Source organism: Colias philodice, chromosome 1 (genome assembly GCF_061535455.1).
Source record: "Colias philodice isolate Cphi_HAF_F1 chromosome 1, ilColPhil1 Martin Lab GWU primary, whole genome shotgun sequence".
NCBI lineage: Eukaryota > Metazoa > Arthropoda > Insecta > Lepidoptera > Pieridae > Colias > Colias philodice.
In genome coordinates this window covers 12,520,182-12,547,633 of record NC_143086.1, presented here as the reverse complement: position 1 = coordinate 12,547,633, position 27,452 = coordinate 12,520,182, and the positions used below count along the sequence as shown (strand labels likewise).

Below are 27,452 nucleotides of genomic sequence, written 5' to 3'. Positions count from 1 at the left end.
GAAATATGAAAATAAAACAAAATTTAAGATTTTAGTTTTTTATTTAGTTTTCCTCAGCCCATGGGCTTTATATTTGTCAAAGGCAATTTGTTGAGGTGCACACATCTGTTTAACAAGTTTTTCTTGTACACCTCCTTTTAAAATTTTATTTATTATGTTGCACCAATTATGCACATGCATCATTAAATTGAGCAACCACTCCTTTACTTCTGTTTTGTGATGTGTACACCCCAACCAATTTATATCAAATTGTTTTAATATTTGTATTTTTAAATGTTTTTTTAAACATCTTTTGTATTCAAATAATCATGTATAAGGCCCGAGATATCCCTATATATCATTAAAAATTTCTTTGATGGATAGGTTAAATTGTGATGTTTCAAAAGGGTGTATTCTCTTTGTTCGATCCATTTGTGAAATAAATCTCTGTTTTTTTGGGTATAAGTCTCAGAGCATCTCCTACACTAAAATTTTTGTGTCACTCTCCTGCACATATACCCTGCTGTATATGCAGAAGAGTGCACGCGCAATCTTTCATTGACTGGGTTTAGAGGATCCTGATTTACATTTCTAGGATAAAAATATTCTATTTCATATTTTTCGAACAACAGTTTAGACAACCTTTCAAAACTCTCTACAGTTGTAACCCATCCATTAAGAGAAGGAACTCGAACCTAGAATAGATTTTATTATTTTTGCGAGCTTTCTTGCTATTTGTATCAATAAATTTAATATTTTTCAATATTTGTTTGGCTTCTGTCCAAAAACTGAAAATTTGATATGTTTTCGGCTTTATAGGTCCACGCAGTTTGCCCCGGACAGTGCTTCCTCGAGAACCGTTCACGCTATCAAATAGCTTGTCAATGAACTCCACAGCTTCGCCTGTTGTGGCCATTGTCTCACTGACATTTTGACCTGAGGCTGTAGTTTCTGAAATATTACATAATTAAATAAGTATCACATGATAAGTATCACTACATAGGTAGTAAACAAAGTTGCTTCCCGTTGTCTGTCCCTGTGTGCTTAGAACCTTAGACCATTAAAATTACGCAACAGATTTTGATGCAGTTTTTGTTAATAGATAGGTACAAGTGATTCAAGAGGCAGGTATATATGTAGAATAAACGCAGGCAAAAACTAGTAACACATAAAAAATATAAACACAAATAACAACTACTGTTTCTATTCTATAAGACTCTTAAGAAAGCATACATTAGTTTGAATTGAATGTCTTATTGACTCATAAAGACTAAATTGTAAAATATGATTAAGAACCTAATTCTTTAATAAGTATTTACATAGTGTGAATTCATGGTGTTTATTAAGTTGGAGACCGTAAATAAATAAATAAAAGTAAAGCAAGTGAGTGATTAAGAGGATAATTTTAGTATTTTTAGATACTTAATGCATATTGATAACCGAGTAAATACTTACTGAACAATGCAGTGTATTTAAGCATTCCACTGGTTGTTGCACTCAGAGTTTGGGCAGCTACACTAACTTTCATCTTCTTCATTTTTGCTGCATAAACATGGTGCTCTGTCAGTTTTTTATGCATTCTAGTGTGACCTAGTTGGCAATCAGCATCAAATACTGTTTGTATATCCTTCCATGTGGCAACTTGGCCTTTGAAGAGCATGTCTTTCGTGAGCAGGTTGTTCCTTAGGCCCTTAAGTAGGTGTGGGGGATCAAACACTACACTTAACTATTGTCCTGACACCTCAATAGTTCCATCTGCAAACAAAAAAGTATATTGAGTTCAACAAGTTAATTTGATGCAAGTATTACAGGTCAGATTACAGATGAAAATAAGCACACAGGTGACATATGACATGTACTAACATACAGATGGATATTAAGATATAATAGACTACAAGCCCGCATAGGACAAAAATATGGGTCAAATGAACCACCAGGGGACATATCTAGAACGATAGCAGAGCAAAAAATAATAAGATTCATCACTATGCCGTCACTTGTAAGCTGTCCAACTGAGTGCAGATGAGAATTGAAAAGTACAGGTAGACTCGGTAAATTTTGGTCATATATTTTTGTACGGCATTCTTAACCATCGATAGATCCATTAAAAATAATAAGAAACCGCTCAGTGCCGTACAAAAATGGTGGTCCACCAAGTCGGAATTTTTATTTAATTTCCGAGAGTTACCGGGGGTAAATTTGGTCATTTGACCATGTACGGCATCTGTGTCATACTATTGCTATACTGCTTTTAATCCATTATTCCGCAACGCCGTACAAAAATCATGGGGACAAGGGGAAAAAATCGAGAGTTGTAATCCCCTCTCTTTCCCCACTCCAGGGGGTCATTTGACACAACACGAAATAAATTTATTTTTAAAGTATTTTATGCATAGATAATATTTTTTCATGTGCCGTACATTTTCGTTGGTTCAAAGGGGAAAAATCTGAAAAAGAAAAAAATCCATATAACGAAATGTTTGCTTTATATTTTAATAATAAAATATAAATATACATTAATATTAAGAAGCTCGAGGTGGTTAATTATCACCTTGGAAATTGACAGTCAGGTGGAATGGACTCCGTTAAATTGATGAACTAATAAAAAAGCTATGAACGAAAAGATGTGAATTATATGCAATCAGTCCATGAATACAGGTAAAGTCACAAGCAAATGCTAGTAATATATACATATTCAAAATGTACAAGTAAAGCGCTTTCAAATGGTACCAAACACTGCATATTTATCTTAACTTTATTTTTTTACTCTGTATGTTTTGTCCGCTAGAGGGCGCCACATTAGATTTTGTGAAACCCCATATAGCCTTTAGCTAGCTAGTCGCTGGTTATCCAGTGAACAATTCAGACGCTTCTAATGATATGTCATTTGTCGAATTCTGATAAGTAGTTTAGAAGTTACGAGGGAATAGATGAACATACATACATGACCTGTAAACAACCATAACCCTCCTTTTGCTTTGCCGTAGTTGGGTAAAAATATGTTAATGCCGTACTGTATCAAATGGCCATAAAGCACCCTTAAAATTGTAGCTTTCGTCGCTTTCATCAGCCTAAAAGATGTGGTCTGCACAAAAATGTACGGCATCGTTTTTTCCTAATTTATCTATGTTAATACTATTTAAAACAACTGATAAAGTGTAGAAAACTATTATATTTCATTAATCTACGATGTTTAAACTTTAACAAAATTTCTGGTTTTGCATTTCTCTATAACTTTTTTTAGAACGGTTTCTTTTGAACGGCAATACTATACAACAATTGAATTTTACAATATCATGTTAAAAAAAAAGTTCCCGTACAGGGTCAAATGACCTTACAGCTCTTTATATTAAGAATTCGATGAAATTAAGATGATTATTGGTATACATTTAAAAGAACAATTATTTTTTGACGGCATTGCTTTTAATAGTACTTTTGAGTGCTAGATAATGTTTTGGAACCGAAGCCGTACTTAGTCAAATGACCCCCTGGAGTGGGGAAAGAGAGGGAATTGCAACTCTCGATTTTTTCCCCTTGTCCCCATGATTTTTGTACGGCGTTGCGGAATAATGGATTAAAAGCAGTATAGCAATAGTATGACACAGATGCCGTACATGGTCAAATGACCAAATTTACCCCCGGTAACTCTCGAAAATTAAATAAAAATTCCGACTTGGTGGACCACCATTTTTGTACGGCACTGAGCGGTTTCTTATTATTTTTAATGGATCTATCGATGGTTAAGAATGCCGTACAAAAATATATGACCAAAATTTACCGAGTCTACTTGTACTTTTCAATTCTCATCTGCACTCAGTTGGACAGCTTACAAGTGACGGCATAGTGATGAATCTTATTATTTTTTGCTCTGCTATCGTTCTAGATATATCCCCTGGTGGTTCATTTGACCCATATTTTTGTCCTATGCGGGCTTGTAGTCTATAATGTTGATGGGTACTTTTTATCCCAGGTGTTTTCCAACTTCTAAGCAGACAATGTGCATGCAAGGGCTATTCATTCATAAAGAGATTTTATCTACTCACCATTGCATTCATCATTTAAAATCCTTTTGCGTGCAGTCTCCAATTTCAACATATTTATGGCTGTTCTAAAAGTCGAGCCCTGGTCACATACAAGAGCTAAAGGTATCAGTCCTGACTCTGACACTTTAGTGACCACTTCCTTTAAAATTCTAACTACTGTAGCACCTGCAGTTGTTCCCTCACAAAAGAAGAATAATGTAGGTTGTCTCCAGTTTGAACACACTCCTTTTAGCATGAATACCAAGGCATGATCGCAAAATCTTAGTCTCTTCCATACCCAAAGTCTTTAAATCCTCTTATCTCATCTTGGGTCTCAACATAAGTGAGATGAGGTGTAAAAGCAACCTCATCAAACAAAATAGAACATAGTTTCTTCTTTGTGTCCCATTTCTGTGTTTTGTGCTTCATTACTCGAAAAATATTGTCATTTAGCCCCACATTGAAAATGATATTTTCAGCCAAACGATTTAAAGTTCGTTTACTGTGCAAATTAAATATTTTTTGGAGCAACCGATATCCTTTCGGCCTTTCCTTCATTAAGGTCAACGCCAAATTCTTTTCAGTTTTCACTGGTTGTGTATAATATTATATCTCATTGCCTTCTTCTTTCTGTTAGGTACTGTGGATAACTCTCGTTAGAGAGTAGTATATTCTTTGGTGGATAAGTAACACAATAAGTAGGTAACTGTTTGCCATTTTGAAATTTGACACATTTGAGTTTGACAAATAGCGATACAAAATGGCTGCCAACAAGGCGGCTCGCGAAACTAGCGCTTGGCGAATTTTTTTGGAACTAAGCTGTCGCAGGCCTGGTCATTGTCATAAGTCATTACGTAGAAAATTCCAATTATTGTCAAATGTCAATTTATAGGGTTGCATGCTTTATTCATTAATTTTAATCGACTTATGTAAAAATCGAGACAACGACTAATAATAACAATTAAAGAGGCCGATCAATAGTTATACCATATAGGGCCGATTTTTCAATGCCCAGATAAACAGCTAGATAGACTTTATTCTTCAGTTAACAAAATATTCAATTTTACAACAGACGAATAGGACGTATCTATCGAATAACTACGTTATTTGAGGAATAAATCTATTTGCCGCTCCAACGGCCAGATAGCGCGCTATTCGACGGTTAGGCGTTTGAGTTGACAACTGATGCGTCAAATTTGGGATATTTTCGTATGTCATAACATAGAGCGTAGAATTATTAACAATTAAACCTCTTTCTATATAATTATTATCAATTAAAATCATATTGAAATTGATGTTTTTGATAGTACTGATGACCATGCCATTGAAAATTTGCCGAACGCTGCCTTTAAGTATGTCGTTTCCATCGTAAAATATATAAATTGAAACACAAATTTAACCAAACTCTTTACTCGAATCAAAACAACAATCAACAATCATAGAAGACAAGAGCAATACAAGACGTGAGTCATAATGACGGTTGTTGACAAATTGCAAGAGTTGACTCTATCCCGCTCTAACCTGACTAATTTAATATGTTTGTTTCGCCACTCCGAGAGCAGAGCTGCCAATATGGAAATATTTGGTCAGATAGTTGTTCATCAAATAAATCACGATTGAAAAATAGGCGAGCCGTTATGAGTTAGATAAATAATTGAATAAATCTATTCGAGGGGTAGATATTAGACTGTTTATCTCGGGATTGAAAAATCGGCCCATAATGTAATGTTTATGCTAGCAAATCGCAATACGACATATTACCGTAGATGACTTAAGTAATGAAATCGATATTCCGATACACATTATTTGTAGTGACATCCCTGAAAACGAATTTTGACGTCAACAATATCGTTTAGAAATAACTAAATAATACACTATTTGAGAAGCAGATAGAATCAAATGCAGGCATGATTAACATATTGCCTGTTTAATGAATTTCATGAATAATTAATGTATGAATTCATACAGCTAATAATTTTTAGATACTAATGGAAAAACGTAAAGTATATCACAGATTTTCGAACGGATTTATAAAAAAAACACTCGTACAGACATAAACACCAGTTCTATTTTATAGTTTGTACAGTATACAACCTAAACGGTGGGTGGGGTGCGTGTGCGCTTTTTGCTCGTAGTTAGACGATCCGGTACCGGGATATATCCTTAATGTGCTTTAAAGTTTATTCTGTTCATAACTCTTCGATCTCTCTCCCGGCAAACGTGTTTGCAACGGTTTTCTAATTTATCGCTTTACCATTCTTGTAACAAAGCGCGTTAAGATTTAGTAACTATAATAATAATATGAATATGCCAATATGATGTTTAAAAAGACTACAGTTCGTTTAACTGATAAATGTTTTGTTTCATTTTATAAAAGAGTGTAAAGCTATTTTGGAATTATTAGTTAGGGATTTATTTTAAATATTTCTAATCTAGCAGTATGAATATCAATGACCTAGTGTTTAATTATTTTTTTCTTAACTTAATTTATTACGTTGCGGAAGCTGCAGATGAAAAGGTAAATATATCAATATTTTTTTCCTATTTGCATGTTTATAAATTAAACATAATAAAAGGGCTTTTATATGGTAACTGGATACATAAAAGAGAAATTGTTACATATTTGATATTATATTATGTTATTCATTCAGTAACTCATTAGCTGTGCGTGTTATCATCGGTGTTGTTAATTTAAACTTTAACAATCGTTAAATGCTACAATAAAATTGAAATAAGTATATTGCTCGTATTTGATTGATGATATATCTTCACCAACTAAAACTTGAAATTAATTTCATTCATGATTAATCATCTATGGATATCGGGGCGAAATATAAGTACTTTCGTGATTTATGCTTATTAAAAAACTGAAATCTAAGTAACTAGGTAGGTACTTTTTAATTGATTTAGACATAGGTTTAATAATTTACGGTATAAAGGATAAGGCAATAATAGCCTTATCTTAGATGTTTCTATTAAATACTAGTGGTCCGCCCCGGCTTCGCCCGTGGTACCTACTTGTTTAAACTATCCTATCTCTCAAGTTGGATCGAACTGCACATGGTGTGCGAATTTTATTATAATCGGTTAAGTGGTTTAGGAGTCCATTGAGGACAAACATTGTGACACGAGATTTACATATATTAAGACTAGCGGTCCGCCCCGGCTTCGCCCGTGGTACCTACATGTTTAAACTATCCTATCTCTCAAGTTGGATCGAACTGCACATGGTGTGCGAATTTTATTATAATCGGTTAAGTGGTTTAGGAGTCCATTGAGGACAAACATTGTGACACGAGATAAAGTCTCGCGAATTATTTTATAACAGCGAATTCATAAAATCATTATATCAATCGATGCACTTGAATTACCAATGTGGAAAATAAAATATTAAGTAACCTACCTAGGTATTTTATATAAAAAGGTAATGGAAAAACCTTAATAAAATCACTAATAGGTATGTTACAGCACTTGGTAAGCGACGAAGTTTTTTAATTTTTAAGTAAATTGGGCATTGGGCAAAATCTTGAATGCACAAGTTCATCCAGTGAGATAGGATTAGTTCCGAGAAAACATCGTGAAAATCGTAGTGGTAATGAAAGTGTTAAAGAAAACATCCGAAAGCTCGCGATAACGTCGCTTTAATAAAATAAATAAAAATTAAATCATATCTTGTTCTAGGCAAATTTCATACGGCAACCTAGTTACGTAATAGGTAGGTAGGTATGTACCTATAATTTTTTTGCAAATTTTTTGGTAAAATTGGAATAATTCTAATCATTTGATTACGTTCCTTCGATTGTTCGCTCTATTCACATACCTAATGTATTTAAAGTTGTACTAAAAATCGAGACTTACTTATATTAATACTGTAAAGACATAAAGTTTTCATGCCTTGTATGCTAATCTTCAAAAGTACTGATTCCGACCATGATTTTTTTTTATACCGGGTAAGCCCCAGCGCAAGCGACAGGTTATTAATTAATACGTAATAGGTAGGTATGTACCTATAATTTTTTTGCAAATTTTTTGGTAAAATTGGAATAATTCTAATCATTTGATTACGTTCCTTCGATTGTTCGCTCTATTCACATACCTAATGTATTTAAAGTTGTACTAATAATCGAGACTTACTTATATTAATACTGTAAAGACATAAAGTTTTCATGCCTTGTATGCTAATCTTCAAAAGTACTGATTCCGACCATGATTTTTTTTTATACCGGGTAAGTCCCAGCGCAAGCGACAGGTTATTAATTATGATATCACTTACAAATTACAATACCAATACTTTTGAATGAGACATATATTTGCTACATCCCATACATAACCATTTCGTAGTAATCATATCCGTGATTCATGAATCGAATCGGAAGACCTTGTTAAGCGTCCAATGATTCTTTATTAACTTGATGTCACAGTTCATTAGGCCGTTATTATATTGCACATATTCCCATCTTAAGATTTAAGTGCTAAGTCTAATGGTTATCGGTAGAAATATATAAACTTTAAGCCCATATCGTAATGATTGCCAGCTAAAATTGGCAAGCTTTACGCAATTGCCATTGCTGCGAACTGAATATCAATGAAAATCGTACAATATCCTAGTATAAGGAAAAATAGCCGTGATATATTCACAGCCTTTCCTGATTATTTATCTTTTTATTCGATAAATCAGCCTTTTCTGTACTTTACGTAACATGGCCAGCACGCCATGTTTTTAAAAGTTCGGAATCATTAGGATATCTATCAGATATCCTGTCTGCTGGTAAGATTCTAAGCTAAAATGAAACTGGTTCGAGTGTATCCAAACGACATTTGTTTAGCAATATTGTTTGCGCAATTGTCAGCTATTATAATGGTTGCAGTCAGGCAGTGACTCCTGCTTGCATCGAGTGGCAGCATGCGAGGCAAATACAGGGAACAGCAATCGCATTATTTGCGGCACCGATGGCAGGACTTACCCTTCCAAGTGCCACATTATGAAGGCTCAGTGCAATGGAGAGCCGGTCACAGTAGCTCATAGAGGCCCTTGTATTGGTGAGTCTATTTTAAGCTTGACTTCCTTTCAATAAACTGATTATCTCATTTAACACGCTGTGTTAAATAAGTTGTGAAAACTTTTCAACGCAATGTACAGATTACTTTAGGTTCAAATATCGTAATACATATTACGATATAGTGAGTATATGTTTTATATAATTATCGAATGCATGCGGTAATACAGACTTCTATAATTAGACGACAATAATTCTTTACATTCCGATTAATGTATTAAGTTGCAATATGAAACACATCTGCAATTAGTATTTTATCGTCATCTTTCCGAGCGATTCATTATAAATCGATACCCATGCTGCCAATATTAAATCAATCTCAACAAACGACGCGACAGGTCATCTATACATACAGACATACTCGCATACGTGTGCAAAGCTGATATGAAATTGATTTCTCTATCACTGTTATGTATCTGAGATGAATTTAATTACGGAGACATAAATTTTAGAACCGCCTTGTTAATATTTGTAATCAAATCACTTAAAAATTATAGATCTAAGAAACCGTAAAACATTTTAGTTCCTTTCACCCAGTATCCTATGAAATAGACATAAATTTTAATACAGTTTCATATTTCTGGCCCTAGATTTAAAATTGCATTTATTAATATCATTTGAATTAAAATTCATAGTTAGTTACTAAGCTAAGATTTATTTTTATAGTAAGTTTCTAAAGTCAGACATTAATTTACACTGACATTGTTATGAATTCCAAGCAGAGCTTTGGCGGCATATTCTATTTGATGATTGTCTAGATCGAGATATCTATTGAAGCAATCCTTTTGAATATCCATTCTCCGTACGGATTCTGTGAAACAAATTCTTAGAGCATGATTAAGGTTTTTGTTCCAATTATAGCTCGGCGATAAAGAAGTAATAGATATTTAGATAAATTATATCCCTATTCGATATTTTATACCTATTATATTTTCTCTATGGCGGCCATTTTGGCCACATAATCTACACCTGTTCGGATACTCTGTTAGACATTTGAATCTTTTTTCAGCACCCCCGTTTAAGTATTTAGTAAAATTGCGTCAGCGAATCTTAACGCATGAGAAAGCATGCCCAATTACAAGTGCACACGACGCTAGAAGCATCTCAGCTAATTGTTTAATTCTAGATGGTCAATCGTCTTGCCTGACGGTTCTGCGATATGCGTTAAACGCGCAGAGCGGTCGGCGAGCGGCCTTCGTGCCCAAGTGTCGTGCTGACGGTACATACGCCGCAGTGCAATGCGCGGCTGCTGGAGCGGCAGCTGGTTGCTGGTGCGTCACCCCAGATGGGAAACCCCTCCCTGATACCGCTGTAAGGAACGGCAGGCCAGACTGCACGAGACCCGGTAAGACTTTGACTCGGAACAAAAATTGGGAATAAACTCAGATACTAAATGCTCATACAAAGTAGAATACATAAGTGATGGGGAAAAGTATCAGTCAATTATGGGATATGCGGGCGTGATTAGGGAAGGCTGGCAGGCACGCATCTGGGGTCTTATAATAGCAACACGAACCAAACAAAAAAGAGGACGGTCGCAACTCCCATATACAAGCTTGTTGCAAGGTTTACACATCAAGTGATTTGTTAGTGTTCAAGCTTAAATGTTAACGGTCATCATTATTAATGGAAATCGGATATCTAAAAGGTTTAAATGCATTTTGCTGTTTATCTTTGTATTAGAAGAGCCCGTGTACCACTTTATTTACCGTCTTATTGAAGTGAGATCAATTTACGTAACACGTTCATATTAGATTATGGGTTTTAAGTAGATAGATTTGTTTTATGTGCATTGGTAACGTCCCATTAACATTTTCGTTAAAATACTTAGCATAAAGTGTTATGCAGTGACTGAAAATGTTCTTGGAAAATTTCAAGCTAAAATTGTGCAGGAACTAGCCATAACCGATACTTAAAAATCCGATCTATCCCGGATTCTAAACATCTGTTCTACTTAACGCTAAATTGTAAATAATGCTTTCAAGATCGTATGTAAACACAGGCTCGGATGAAAGCCAATGTTTATAATTTACATTTCACCGAATAGCGTCTTTGAGTGTACCCGTCAATATATCCAATAAATTACAAATTGAAATCTTTCCCTATATCAGTTAAGTTGTTTTGAAAAACTTAACTCGCCTTATAGCAATAAAAAAGTCCCAGGACCGGTGACTGATTTATGTTTTCTAAGGTAACCAGTTCAAAGATAAATAATGTCTTTCTGATATAAGACGTGAAGTGTTGAAATAGTCACTTTATGTAAGTGTATAATTCTGCTTAAAAGTCTGCAAACGAGTGACGAACCAGTTGCGGTGTATTATTAAATTGTTAAAGAAATAGCCTGTTACTTAAAAATAATTGTACATTTTCCGTCTCAATTTGGAACATGATTCATAAATCAATAACAATTACAATTGTATCACGACTAGGGTACCTAATCAACAAGAGCTGACGCATATTTCGTCTTGCATTTATGTTCCTATTATTATTTATTATTATGAATTATGCATAATTATTTATTTTTTCTTGTGAAAGCATTTAAAGCGGGTTCTATGATAGTAACGCAATACATTATTGTACTATTATAGCTTTATCTTCAATATATAGATATAAAGGGGTCAGGGGCTCCGGGAGGCGGAAGAAGGTAATAACAACGTGTTTGTACTAGACAGATATAGTCGGCAAAAGAAGATGCTAAGCAATGTTAGCCATTTAGTGACATGAAATATATTTTCTTGCCCTGATTTTATTTAAACCGGTGATCAATCTTCCTCCTTAATTAATATTATTTTTAGGCATTTTTTTAAAATAAACAAGGGAGACGGGAGAACTAGCATATTATTATCTTGTGATCCATTCTCGTTGCTGACTGTAGGTACGGTGTACCTATCATTGAATTAGGCGACATTGATATAGTTACAATGTCTCATGCGAAGGGAAGGAAATGTCGAAATAGTAATGAGGATTGCAGTTGGAGGATTGAAACAAGATAAAAACATGCAAACGCACATGTCGCCAGCGGCTAGTATTAAAGGGCCTTTGATGAAACTGGACCGATTTCATGTGAGCGCACAAGAGGACCGCCTTTAATCAAAATTCTTCGATAGAATTAAGTGCAAAATAAAGTCGCCGCAGGTCTAAAGTTATTGAGTCACGCCAGTTTTTACCTGACCTTATTTTTGCAACAAAAATACTGTTCCTTTTTGAATAAAATAACTGTCTGACTCACATTATGGATATTGTTTTTCATATCTGGGATTGTGGGACTGTATTATGTTTTATTTCAAGAAGTCTCGTTATGTACATATATGTTTTATAGTACCAGCTGTAAAAAATAAAGAAGATATATAGGGAAACTAAAACAAAACAACAACATCGTATTTTATAAGTATGTACTAAATCAATGGAAGATATTGGCATTTGGCATGTTTGTTTTATGGATAAATTATGATTAAGGTTGCTCAGTTCTAGAAAACAATTCATATTTATTTATACGTATAAGCTCGTATAAGTAATTCACATTCAATTTATTTGTAATTTCTAGATTGATAATCGTAAATAGTAATTGTTATTTTATATTATAATTATAAATCTTCTCTTAAAAACAATAACATCTCAAACGTCATGCTTTCTTAGCAATAACGTGTAATATTGTAAAGTGTAATCTAAATTGGTGGCAACATGATGACCCACTCTTACTCAATTTATCGAGATTTATAGTCATCTTCTAGTTATATTAAATAAATGTTGGTTGGAAGATACCGATTAGAATCAGTTATCAGAACACTCAGGGCGATGTCCTGCGGAGGACGTCTCATTGTCAAGACTGATACCTATATTAATAATGCTTCTAGCTTTTTATATCTTGTTCATTTCCATATGAGATACGTTTATAAATTTAAGCCCTGGCAGTTTCAGTTTTAAAGAGCGGGTAAAAAAGAGCAATGCTATTCAAAATCCGAAGTAGATTACTGAATTAAAAACCTCCTAGTTTTAATAAATGTGAGGTAAAATTTCGGCTATTAAGTCACGACGTTCGTGACCTAGACAGGCTATTGCTCTTTGAGTGCTCTGATAATCCGGCGAGTCTAGCTTATACGTGTTTGTTGATTGTATCATCTGGTAGATAGCGAAATCTTTTTTAGCTCGGAATGTGTCCGTTCCGGTCTGGGTTAAAAGAATTCTTTGATCAAATGGACTTTTAATGTTGTTTGTTCATAAATTTGCTGTCGCCCTCCTCCTTTGATAAGTGCTGATATAGGATCGTTTTATTTATAAATGGAGCAGCTAATTTAATATAATGAGTGAATCGAATAATGTTTTCTTGAAATTAGAAGTAGATTTATATAAATATTAATAACCAAAGAAAATACTTAGCAGTCTCGTCACGAGAAAGCACGTCCGTAATAAACGATCCAGCAGTAAGAGAATATGAAATAGGTGCATTAACTTACCGTACGAGGAATGCACTATTCAATAAATACATATTGCTTAAATAAATACCTACTATTGTTTAGTGCACGCAATATGAAAAATTAATTTTCACATGCTTACATTTATATAATTATCGATTTGAGTTGAAAATGTTTAAATCCTTAAACTAATCCATACTAATAATTATAAATGCGAAAGTAACTCTGTCTGTCTGTCTGTTACGCTTTCCCGCTTAAATCTCTCAACCGATTTTGATGAAAATTGCCACAGACAATCTTTAGACCCTGAGAAAGAACATAGGCCTCATACCAATACCATCATACCTCTTATTACGAAATTTGTACCACGAGTGAAGCCGGGGCGGACCGTTAGTAATAAATAGGTACCTACAATTACAACCGAAACCATTTTCGTAATAGATGAGCGTTAGAAAAATTAATTTATATCTCTCATTAAAAAAGCAGATCAATATTATGTATCACTGACCACTGTGAACAGACCTTAGTTTGAAACCGAGCTTAGTATATTATTCGTAGTAAGATAATAAAACTTAATTCCGATATAAATTATGAACTTTCGAGTACCGTTTCCGATATCCAGTATCAGACGCGCCCACTTGTATTCAAATAAAGAAAAGAAAGGCAAATCGTTGTTTGACCATTTGACCATCTATTATAAGTGGCGGCAAATGGTCCTATTGAATTGGACATTAAAATTTTATGCATATGTGTTTATGTGAATCGCAGTGCTTTGCCGTTATTCAATAGTCTTCGAGTTTTATGCTCAGTTATAAAATAGATATTTCATGCATTTATAATGAGAATTTGAATTGTTCTTTGAGCGCGGAATGTGGCGTGATATCCAAAACTGTTAAGAATTGTTGTTTTTTGTAAATAAATATTCGTAGCCAGGTGGCTACAATACTAAAATAGGTATTTGAGGAATAGGTATAAATTCGGGATATTTTAGAGATATTTAACTACGCGGCTTGGTTCGCTCGTATAAAAAAAATGTTTATCACTGCGATCATAATTATTTTAGTAAAATATTTCGTTAATATTACTCAAGATGTTTTAAGAGTGATTGATATTAGATTTGTACTGCAGATGAAATCGTATGTTTTCACGTCTCAGCAGCTACTATGCGTGTCGTTACTTAAAAGCATGCGCTGTGCTGTGCAATTGTAGCCATATAAATAATTAGTCAATCAGATAATCGAATGGCGCCATTTAATTAAAGGGTTAGACGATTAATTAAACGTCTAATTATACACGACGGCTGTGACTTACATAATTACATTATATTGTGGTTATATGTCGCCGACTGTTATGGGAAAATAAAACGTTAGATTACGAATTTATTACTTCGGTGTTTATGTTATTATATTTTACCGTGTTAAAACATTAATATTATAGGTCTACCAGAATCTGATGGCATATTATTTTATATTAATGAAATAAAAGATTTTCATGTGGCAACTTTATTTGACAACTATCAATTGGTTGTCAAATTATTTGTCTTCTTTGCAATTGATGAATAATTTTGAGGATTTTGTCTAAAAAAACCTTCGAAAATGTCGTAAAAGCCGCTGCGATCACAAGCAAGAGGTGTTGTTTATAATGTGTATAGAAAAACATTAGATGAAGAATGCTCAAACACATCACAATTTTCAATTTTGAATATTTTATTGGTAAATTGGACTTACCCGTTTTGATACTTTAAATTAAAAATATTATAAGTAGGTAAAATATTATAATGATATTGTTTGTAATACAATATAATTTTATGAAAACTTATTACAGGAGTTTCCAATACGGCTAGGTATTCGTCAAGTCCAAGCTGTCCAAGTCAATTTTATAATGTGTGTATCTGTTAATACTAACGAAAATAAACATAGTTTTATTTTATTTTTATTTTATTTTATAAAAAATTATAAGCAATCTAGTTTTGATCTGCATTATCATTACATCCATATTTTCACATGGCATAATGATAATGAATATACAAATATAGGTATGTGTAAATAATAATATGTATTACCTATATAAAAGTAATATGTATACAATTATACATGTAAGTATGTACCTACATTATATTAAGTGGATATCTCATTATTAAGTACAGTATTGTCCACTTATGTAATGTGACTAATGATATTGAGGACAAAATGAAAAATAAGCAGTATCAAGATCGTTCAGCCCATTTTCCCTAGGGTTGCACACTCAAAATTTTGATTTCCCTAATTGCCATCAGATTCTGGTTTACCTATAATAATCAAGAAACTTATGTTCGTAGGTTAGATTGTTTTTTCAAGATAGTAAAATTTTCCACCACTACCAGCATTAATGATTCAGTTATTTCAATATAGATTTTAAATAAATATTTATATATTGCAAACAAAATTTCAAATATTGTATTCTTTAAAATCCTATAAATGGATGGAGTTTTAAAAATATCAGATTTGTTTATTTAGCAGCGACAAAAACGGTTTTATATGTGAATGTAGTTCACAGTTATTTCTATCGATAGCTAGTGGTTAGGGAGCCAGGTGCAAATTGGGTTCATTATTTCCTCTCAAGAGATAATTCGTCAGAAGCATCAGAGTATAGTATTATAAAGCCTCGTGAACGTCAGCTGGCGCTCGGTTGGGGGGGTGAGTGGTTGTAGCCTCCCACGCACATAGGAAAAAAAATACATTCATTCATTCATTTCCTCTCAGCTAAAAATTTGTCAAATTGTAGCTAACCCAATATCTCAACGAAAAAAAATAATCAGCTGGTTACAACATGGTGTATTATACGTCAGCTGGTGTCTCGAACATGAAAGTTAAATTTAAAGAAAAAATTATTTTCCGTGATTTCCTCTCAAACAAAAATTTACCTAATGATAGCTTATATGTAACTGTGGATAAATATATAGGTCAGCTGGCTGTATCTTGGTGGAAAAACCGTCAGCTGATACGGGAGGCTACAACCGCTCTTCCCCCCAACCGAGCTCCAGCTGACGTTCACGAGGCTTCATAATACTATACTTTGATGCATTTTACTAATTACCGCTTGAGAGGAACTTGGTCATAAAATCTGTTCCTGGCTCCCGTACCATAGGTCTCTTGAAATATGTTCCGGCTTTAAAATTAGATTTAATAGTTCTCACATCTTCAGGCATACCAATTACCCGATCACGATCCTCCAGTTAATAGGTATTTAACAACGAGAAAAACATTATTTATTATTGGAACATGATTCAGTGCAAGAAAAATTCGAATCGAACTCTCGAAAAACAAGCAAACCAATTTAAACGCAGATTAGTAATTTGTTTGTGGATTTTACAATTTGTTTAGATGATATTCCAGAAATTTTACTTATATTTTATTTTCTACTAGTTTCAACTGCGGTGTCACTAGTGGATTCTCATAGATATATTTCAAATAATTTAAAGACATTAAATAGCTGCATGGTAATTGATTGCTACCAAACTGGAAGAAAGATAAACAAATACACATTCATAAGTATGAATTACAAGTGCAATATTAGTTTGGATTTTACAAGCTTCAATGTCGATCTATTGAGATTAACGGTTTGATGGATGTTTTGCAGCTTTAGTTCGCTAGAGTTGCTAGCTTCTCTTTGAACTGTTACCTATAAATTATAATATAAATGATCGCTCGAACAGACGTAACTTTATGGAATAAACATAACAATAAGAATATTGCCAACACGAGAAACACAAATCGATTTGGTGAGAGCTTTCAGCGTGGAACACTTCGTAATGAATTGCTTTCGTGATAAACTGAATGTTGCTCTTGGCTTTGCGCTTCACAATATCTATTTGTTGCACTTAGAATTAATGTATTCTATAGATACGTAACTTTATAGCGTTAAGCGTAGGTATTTGTGTTTTGAGTACTTTTGATTTGAAATCCTACTAAATTATAAATGCGAAAGTTTGTGTGGATGGATGGATGTTTGTATTTCTGTCACGTAAAAACTACTGAACCGATCACAATGAAATTTGGTATGTAGGTAGCTGAACCCCAGAATAAGACAGAGGTTACTTTTCATCCCGGAAATCCCACAGAAACGGGAACTGTGCGGGTTTTCTTTGAAAACGCGGGCGAAGCCGCAGGCGGAAATCTAGGTAAAAATAAAGCTTAGCAAGTCGTCAAATACTGCGATTTTACTTTTTAGGACTTGAAAATTTACCGAGTTCAATATAAAGATAAAAGATTACGAAATAACTTGTCAATAGTTTCGCTATACACATGTCTAACAAAAGCCGTAGTTATTCAAGTGTTGCAATGAAGAAAACAATTTCCCTTACAAAATGTATGTTCATTGGTTGAGTTCTATTTCAGTTGTTACTTTATATCGGTTCACTTGCCAATTACCGACTCCATACAATTGGAGCCCGGCGCCTCGTGAGGCAATTAAATATTTATTACCACTTATACTGACCCGGTTGCTAGAAATCTGTTACTCTAATAATATTTCTATGTCTAAGCTGCTTAGTCGATTACAACTCGAGTGTGTACCGCGGGATTTATATAATAACGTATAAATTCCGAACTGTGTTTGTTAAGATCCTATTATGATATTTTTTTATATAATTTAAATTATTTAATAGATCCCAATTTCTCATAACTCAGAAATAATATGACTACCATACAATTTTTTATCATAATTAGGTACACTTAAGAAGCACGCTGCACGAGATATGTGAATCAAAATAAGCCTGCATGAAGATTGCAGTTTGCTAAAATCTTAATGTGATCCTTAATTATATTATTACATAAAGGTAGGTTTTCAACAACATTCAAATGAAACGCGCATGCAGTCATAACATAAAGACAATATTCAGCGCGACGAATGGGCCCCATAACACTTTCCACGATGTTAGTGTGCTCGAATTTGACACGTTGTTATCTCGATCCCATGCGGCCATGGTAGCATCGAACGAGTGTGGGGTTTCTTAGAAACAGCGGTTCGAGTCAGACAGCTCGACGCCGGATTACAATGGACTCGACTTTTTTTCTCTCGGAGGTAAAGCGACTCTCAACCATGAGACGATAGAAAAAACGCTCCAGACATCATTCAATAGCTTTGTTGGGAAGGTTCGCCGCACCTTTGATGTTTTATATTTAGGTACCTGCGGCTCGGCGTATAACGGAAAGGAGAAAAGAGTTAGCTGTTAGAGCACTAAATTAAAGCAGCGATCGACTGAACACGTATCGAACACTTATGTTCTAAAAATAATTTAAAGTAAATATTTTAAATAGTCTAGTTACGCCCTAAAGAGTCGGTAATAACTCTATAAGACGGCTCAGTAGATAATGACTGGTATTCCAAAGGTAGTTTGCCTAGTTTATTTCGTTTTGCATAATGTAGGGGCAGTGCGGGCGTCGGGATGTCTGTGGCCGAGGTTGATCGCTTTGTATCGCCCGCCCTTTTGATAGTGTGAAGTGTGAACCTGCTCTATAAACGGCTATAACACACACATCGATACCGTTTTATTTCTTTGTTCGATTTGACTTCGAAATCGTATTTAAAGATATGGTAGTTAAGAATCGTACTAAGTGATCGTTGTGGAAGAGCAACATTTGTAGTGAGCATTATAAAAACTCGGACTAATCACGGTAGATAATTAGCAGATCACACCCTACATAAACTACAAGGATTCTTCGGATGCTCGAAGCCAATGAAGCAATTTAAACTTTCAATTAAATAATTTATGGCGGCGTAATATAAGCGTAAGTGGAGAGCTCGTTCGTTACCGGTTTTCGTATTGACTAATGCTGTACATCACTGTCGCTTAGACCGGTTGAGTAGACAGTATTCCTTCCCCGACCCCCTTGCAGGACAACACACTCGCGTCATTGTAATGGGGACTCGTGTAGGTATTCTTCGAACCTGTAGACTGTCCTTTTGACAAAAAATTGTCTCACGATATGATTTTATCTGACCGCTTAATTAGCGGTTTTCATATCCTATCTGTTATTTTTAGCGAATTTATTTTCTTCAAGCATATAACTATCACACGATATAAATTTTAATAAATGGTGGAGTTTTATAAAATTCATTCGATATTCTATTTATTAGTTCATCAGAAATATATAGATACATATATTGAAAATGCTTGTAAAATAATTGTAACACTTTTTTAATTTAAACTTGTGTAGTCACGAGTGATATATTTTATGTAGTTCTTCATGCGCCCATTACTCAGAATGTCTACGTGCATATTGTAGAGTAAATATTTAATCATCGTTAACTTGCAGGTAGTCAGGATAATTTTATTTAATCGGTTTTTAACTACTTTGTGAATTTGTATATTTATTATTGAAGTCAAACTGCTATCTTCACTTTAAATGTTATTAATTTATTGTGTACTTTATTTTTTTATCGCTTTGTGAAAAGAGTAAATACGTATGATAAAACTAATAGGTCACTAAATACTCATAGGCCAGTATAATCCTACAGAATAAAGACATTATGGAAATGAACTCGTTATGTAGAAACTAAACAAGCGTCGTTAGGCATCGCAAAGTGCAACAACGTCAGAGAAGAAAAAACAGCAGCGCTAACATGACGATCATGCATTTTTATTTATTTCAGGTAAGTCTCAAACGAGACGCCGCTCCTCGGTTCGAGGTCAACGCAATAAACGAAGTAAGTTGAAATGTATTCACATTAATTCCTATTAGACAAAGAATTTACTTTCATTGCATAAATAGTACCTAACACGAAAATCTTTTGCATATTGATTGATTATGCGCATGCGATGCCGTGACCACGAAAGCAAGCATGAAAATAAGGATGCGAATAGTCGTTTAACCACCGATTTGTCGATTTCGCTTATACATAATATAACTGTGGTAATTAACGACAATTAGGTAGTTTTTTCACTGGCGTACAAAAACGTAATAAAACATTTCAATGATTAGATTGACAGATAATATGTTACTTCGACCACCGTGAAAAAGGCGACTCTCATTGATAGCAAACAATACAATTTGTCATATCATAGTCTTTTGTCAAAGATCTTAAGCTATTTTAGCGAATCCCTACTGAGTTATAGAAGGTAGGTAAATCAGTTCAATTTACACTGCATATACACATCTCAGCATGAGGCCCATGCTCTCTGTATCTTGCATGTCTCGAACTGTGAGAACATGGGTCAAAGCGAATGTATCTTATAGTAATACCGCTCAGCTGGGTGTAAATCATATTTAAAAAAACATCTTTACTGAACTATGATGTTCTTAAATTTGTAGATAAGTATTAGTCTTTACAATTACTAACTACGTTTGGTTGCACACGGTTCATAGTGCACAAACAAAGAATTTTTCATATCTATCGGTCTTGCTAAAGCGTAAAATGAATTCTGAACCTAGTGTTTAGTTTCGTACAACGGACAAAGAGATCCAAAGATATGGGTGATCGAGTTCAGATGTACGTACGCCGTTTCTTTCACCGCGTCCTACATTCAGCGTTCGATGTTTATCAGGTTGCACGCGCGCAGATCGGGCCCAGTTCAATGGGAATCTTATAAAAATATTTAGCGGGGAGTTTGAAAGAGCCCGTTCAGAGCAAGGTGGGGTGACCGCGGACCCGCGCTCCGTGGCCGATTGGAAATTCAGAGAACTTGACCGAGATAGGAGCGGCACGCTACAGAAATCTGAATATCGGGGACTGAGGAGGCTTATCAAAAAGGTCAGTTCATTAAAATACTTTGATGTAAATACAGAATTGTCGATCTTTGCATTTCGAATATATTTTTATACTAGCAACTAGCGGTCCGCCCCGGCTTCGCCCGTGGTACCTACATGTTTAAACTATCCTATCTCTCAAGTTGGATCGAACTGCACATGGTGTGTGAATTTTATTATAATCGGTTAAGTGGTTTAGGCCTTAGGGTCCATTGAGGACAAACATTGTGACACGAGATTTATATATATTAAGATTTTCTGGTTATAATTAAGTATTGACGCGACTGGTCAATCATTTTTAATTAAAAATAAATAGGTGGTAAAACCGAAGCGATGTGCCCGCGCCTGGGCGCGCGGTTGCGACGGGGACGGTGACGGCGAGATCGCGCGCGCGGAGTGGGCCGGCTGCTTGCTGGCCACCCCCGAGCCGCCCGCACCGGACTGTGAGTACCTTGATAATACGTAACTACTAGTGTACTAACCAATTCAATATTAACTAACCACTTGTTTTCTTAACGCTTAAACATGTACAACAACTAAAGTAATAGGTAGCTAATTTTTATATATGTATACAACTAATATATTAACAACCAAGCCTTAACAAGAAAGCATGTACAGTATTATAAAATGATTACGCGCATTATGTTAAATTGTTTGACTTGCATGAATCGCAGTGTAACATAATAAGCTACTACTATTTTTATAGGGAGCTAAAAATAGTAGCAGCTTATTATGTTAGTACACACTTAATTACCGTTTTCACTATTACTATACTTTCCACCTAACACTCTCACATCCACACCCAAAACTTGCTAATGTATGTGCAAACATAATAATAATATATAGTCTCTCTCCGTTTCTTCATGTCGTTGAATGCAGACGACGACAGCGGTCCGGAGGCCGAACCAGACTATGAGGAGGAACCGCCGCCTGATCCTAGTGCAGGTAATATAAAAACTGGGGGTTAAATGGTATTTTTATCAGAAATATAGGGGAGACCGGGTTTGGTTGTCTCACGGGTTGTTTGTCACAGCGGTCTTAACACAAAACTGAACTATCGAATAAGTCTGTTGAACAGCGTGGCAAGAGCGATACAGTGAAAACGCTGTCCCAACTTCGCGTCAGACCGCTCCTATCTGCCGTGAGGGCCTCACACGTGTTTATTGTTTTCGCACAGCAAAAGTAAATTTTTGTGCTGCTGTGTCGAACCTCGTAATTATACGTTCTTGTTTTACAGTAATAATCTTTCAGTTCATTTGATGATGATGAAATGTGTTTTATAATATCGTAGTATAGTTTTTTAGATATTCATTGATCGGAATTTATTTTCAATTTTATTTTCATAAAACGTGTTATGGGGCTCGTTGTCACAAATTTTCGGGGGCTGGTTGTCACCTATAAACCAGCCCCCTGTATGCGAGATGACTTTAATTGCGTTTTGAGGTTGTTTGTTTTAGCCGTAAATTTTCAATCAACACCGGAAAATCACCCTAACAAACCTGCTGGAAGTCCATCTGTCCTTGATGACTCTATATTGACTCACGATTATTATTGTTTGCTAAAATTGTGATTGATTAATATTCAGACTGAAATAAAGACCGTAGACACGGTTTCATTTGGTTAAGAGTTCTTAATTAAAAATTATTCCGTAAAATTATAAGACCAAAGTGTGACTTTCTATTTATAAATTGCCTGTTATTTAAGTAGTACGTGACTACCTACCCTAGGCATTGTGACAACCATGCCTGACCCGGGGTTATAAGTCACATTTTTCTTTAGAGTGAAAATACAAAATATTTCTACAACTGATAATATTACACAAAAATACGTTTATTTATTTTGTAACAGAATAATTACACTATCTTTTGGTATACAAATATCATTCCTAAACAACGTATTTTGGAAGTTACATAAAAAAAGATAAAAATGTGACTTTCATCCCCGCTCTCCCCTACTGCATGAAAAACTAATTAATAAACCGAACAAAAATATAGGACTTTCATGTTTCTCTTAAGACTTATAGTGGTCATCTCAAAACTATGAGAATCGTCTCGTGAAGAGCGGATACATTAAATCTATCTAAACACAAATTAGAGGCCCCACTAGGTTGATTCATAAAGGTAGAAATGATAACAATCAAATAGACTGTGAAAGTAAACTAAAATCTTATACTGTGTTTAAAATAAAGTGTATTTTTATTAAATCACAAGAAAAATATTTATTATACAAGTCTGAAATCACTCGTAGATATAAATATAGACCTTACAAAATTTGTTTCGACGACCTATGTACAAGATGTAAGGAAAAGAGAACGAGAGGTAGGAAAATGTAGATACAAAAAAAACACAGCTAAAAAACAAAGTATTCAAATTAAGAATTGTTTGTCCAGTTTTGCCAGGAATAATGCGCAACTCGTTTGCGCCAGAAGGCTCCGTGGCGAGAGAAGATGAAGCTAACGACTGTCTGACCGATCGGCAAGCTGTTCTGGATGAACAGGTATCAAAATAGAATGAATTGTGGATAATATGTAATATTTTCCGGTGTGTTTATATTGTGTTGCATTGAGATAACTTAAAGCGTCTTTCTTGAAACATAAGTGTTCTCGGAGGCATAAAAATATCAAGAAGGTAGAATGTCATTTTCTGCTACAATTATTTTGGGCGGAAAATAACGAATAATATTTTATGTACTTGGTAGTTGGTATAATAATTTTGTTACTAATTTGATGTGGTATTTTCTATTGTCCTATGAATTCTGCTTGTGAACTTTTAAACTCTGCTTTACTTTGTGCTATTGCGAATAATAACTGATGTGTGGCATGTCATGGCGAGGATTCTATTTTATGTCAGCGCGCAGCGCAGATGCAATTGTATTTCTTTGGTGCTACTTTTATGTTCATCTTCATTCAGAAAGCGGCTATCGCAGTTCTATATACTATATCAATACCTCTATTACTATCTGCTATCCATTTTGTCTCTGGAATGACTGTACTGTCCTACAGTCTGTAATTTTTTCTTCGTCTCCAGAAAGCTGGTAGCGCGGTGCTATACGTACCAGAGTGTATGGGCGACGGGCGGTATGCTCGGGCGCAGTGCTACCGCTCCACTGGCTATTGCTGGTGCGTGCACCAAGATACTGGAAAACCGATCCCGGGATCCTCGGTTAAAGACAGGAAGCCGGATTGTGACTCTGCCCCACAACATGCTAGCCCCATGAGAGGTAAGTACCCTTTATCTCCAGACAGCAGGATATGGGCAAGCTAATCCCGGGATCCTCGGTGAAGGACAGGAAGCCGGATTGTGACTCTGCCCCACAACACGCTAGCCCCATGAGAGGTAAGTACCCTTTATCTCCAGACAGCAGAACACCGGCAAGCTGATCCCGGGATCCTCGGTGAAGGACAGGAAGCCGGATTGTGACTCTGCCCCACAACACGCTAGCCCCATGAGAGGTAAGTGCCCTTTATCTCCAGACAGCAGGAAACCGGCAAGCCGATCCCGGGCTCTTCGGTGAAGGACAGGAAGCCAGATTGTGACTCTGCCCCACAACACGCTAGCCCCATGAGGTGAGTACTCCAGGAAACTGGTAGTACGGTGCTATACGTATCGGAGTGTATGGGCGACGGGCGGTGTGCGCGCGCATTGCTACTTTGCCAAACCAGCGTTAATTAGCCACATTTTGCTACATCTGTCTCGTTTTCGCTCACGATATGAATTATGACATCCCACTTTGACATCTTAAAGTGTGATCAGCACTTTAAATAATTGAGACATACATTAATAATCTCTTATTTTAGACCTAATTGTAAAACTGAGTTATTCTATCTTTATAATAATTCAAATATCAAGTAACATATTATTGTCAATTGTACTTGTAGGATGTCCCGAACCAATGAAGTCGCACTTCTTACGAGACTTAATGAGTTTCTTCATTTCTAAAATGACGACATCTATCAATGGAACCGGACCAGGGTAAGAATACAAAGCTATTATCATTTCTATTTATAATACCTTCTTAAGTAGTTCAAAAGCTTCCATTCAATTCTTATCTGCAATTTCAAAAGTTGCCGACACTAGATTTTATTAGCTGAAAACAATAGACAACTTTCACTCAGTAGTTTTTGTACACCATTAACTGATTTAAAAAGTGAGTTTATTGTGCTTTGAACAACAGCGAAAACAAGATCCTTGTGATATAAACTAGCGACAAATTATTCCTACTAGTCAGAGTAATAACACAGTGGCTTAAGTAATATTAATGATCTGTTTTAACAAGCAATTAAGTTCCATAAGACAAACTATATATCTGCCCTTTGTATTCCAATTAACTACTATTAAAAGCAAAATAAACACCAATTTGTACACTTAGCTACGCCTATTTTAAAATGTATTCAATATTTGATTGATGCATAGGTTTCTGAATTGAAGAAATTTTATGAAAACAATACTTGTGTTTTGAGACATGGGAAAACATTGCTTATAAGTTATAACCCAACTGAATATTTATCGCTTGGAAATTGCATTATGATTTGTTCGAAGAGGTGAGAAAGAGGTGTTTCAAGATTCTGTCCAAACCTTTCTAACTACAACCCTCTACAACCATTCCAAAGCGATTTCCTTTAATTTTGTGACGAACGAGTAACATTTAAATAAACATTTATATTTAATAATACGCCTTCCAACTTTGAGCAAAAAGCACGTACTTAATAGCCAGCCAAATTAACTAAAAATTGTTAATAATTCCAGCGAAATGGTAAAATGGGGTGCATCAAAAGAGGAGCAAGCCGCAACATGGACGTACGTGATGCTTGACAAAGACAAGAACAAAGCCCTTGAGAGACGGGAATGGAAGTCCTTCCATCAGCTCATATCTTCTGTGGAACAGTTGAGGCGGTGTGGTCGAAAACTGCCGAGATACTGCGATGTGAACCATGATGCCAAGATCAGTATTACCGAATGGATGGCCTGTTTGGAAGTCACGCAGGCGTCTCATGGATCCACTAGTGAGTTTCATGATATCCTAATACTATTATAAAGGCGAAAGTTTGTATGTATGGATGTTTGTTACTCTTTCACGCAAATACTACTGAACCGATTACAATGAAATTAAGCACACATATAGAGGGTAACTTGGATTAACACATAGGATAGGTTTTATCCCGGAAATCCCATGGGAACGGGTTTTTCTTTGAAAACGCGGGCGAAGCCGCGGGCGGAAAGCTAGTTTACATATAATTTTTTTGCAACTTTAATATGTATCCAAAACATTGTGATAATAAAGGACTGTATTATTTTCTCCCTTTACTAAAATAATAGTGTCATTTTATATAGGGGAAATAAATTCTAATTATAAAATGATAACATTTCCACTCCAGATGGGAATACTCGTAGAATTGTGAAATATTATTTGCATTAAACTTTGATACTATAACAAAAATTATGTTAATTATGTTATTTTCTATTCTAGCGGAGGCTCCAAAGGTGCCGTCGAACCCACGGAGAAAAGGTCCCAATCCCTTGGAGTCAATCCTGAAGGCAGACGACTGATTTACGAATCTCAAACATTTACTAAATATTTATTTATGTGTTTCTAACACGACGTAGTGTCAGTGGTCAAAAAATACCAGTGTAGTGTTAAAATGGCCTTTATTTGTATAAAATAAGGAACTATAACTAAATTTTGTTCTACAAAACTCGGCGACTGATCCTAGGAAGTATTTTATAAGTTCGGAAAAATAATTTATTGTAGATAATTGTAGGCTTTTACTAGTCTCGTTACTATTGTTTAAAAATTGTTTGTAATTAGTTTTAATACTTAAATGTCTTCGCTTTTGTAAGTAGATATAGTATATAAGAAAACAAAATATGTATAACAACGTGGTATAACTATATAAATGCCCACATGAAAATCTATAATCACAATATACTGTAATATTGAACAAGAGAACGAGTTTTAACAAAACAAAATTTATACATAACGTATCAACATACACAATATTATAATAATGACTATACATCAAAAGCGATATCAATTACACTAAAAACATTATAAAATATTGTAGCAACATGCAACTATAAGGGCCGATTTTTCAATGCTTAGATAAAACTTATTCGTCGAATAATGTATAAAACTACCATTTTAAAAACGTGTTCTAATTGCCCGTATTTGACAGTTTACGTGACATTTTAATATTATCGTGTAATACTTTATTGGACGGATAAGTTTTATCCAAGCATTGAAAAATCGGCCCTTACT

General features: G+C 34.9%; 2 protein-coding genes across 4 annotated transcripts; one reads left to right on the top strand and one right to left on the bottom strand.

The window, feature by feature from the left end:
* Positions 1-584: 584 nt before the first annotated feature.
* LOC149491406 (uncharacterized) lies at positions 585-4,734 on the bottom strand. 2 transcript variants are annotated; one of them, XM_089698495.1, is made up of 4 exons: positions 4,188-4,734; positions 4,023-4,101; positions 1,435-1,734; positions 585-930 (listed from the first exon to the last, which is right to left on the bottom strand). In XM_089698495.1, the coding sequence occupies exons 3-4, from the start codon at positions 1,637-1,639 to the stop codon at positions 635-637; spliced, it is 501 nt and encodes a 166-aa protein (XP_089554621.1). In that variant the 5' UTR covers positions 1,640-1,734; positions 4,023-4,101; positions 4,188-4,734; the 3' UTR covers positions 585-634. The 2 variants fall into 2 exon arrangements, with proteins under 2 accessions (XP_089554621.1, XP_089554613.1); XM_089698487.1 differs by having other exon boundaries at positions 4,023-4,734.
* Positions 4,735-6,065: 1,331 nt separating this feature from the next.
* On the top strand, positions 6,066-27,266 carry LOC149491405 (SPARC-related modular calcium-binding protein 1-like). Of its 2 annotated transcripts, none has more exons than XM_089694466.1 (12): positions 6,066-6,519; positions 8,870-9,041; positions 10,185-10,403; positions 20,104-20,157; positions 20,996-21,201; positions 21,514-21,640; positions 22,077-22,142; positions 23,587-23,693; positions 24,224-24,416; positions 25,075-25,168; positions 25,943-26,199; positions 26,664-27,266. In XM_089694466.1, exons 1-12 carry the CDS (start codon positions 6,442-6,444, stop codon positions 26,741-26,743), a joined length of 1,653 nt encoding a protein of 550 aa, XP_089550592.1. In that variant the 5' UTR covers positions 6,066-6,441; the 3' UTR covers positions 26,744-27,266. The 2 variants fall into 2 exon arrangements, with proteins under 2 accessions (XP_089550592.1, XP_089550586.1); XM_089694460.1 differs by having other exon boundaries at positions 22,044-22,142.
* The last annotated feature ends 186 nt before the right edge of the window (positions 27,267-27,452 follow it).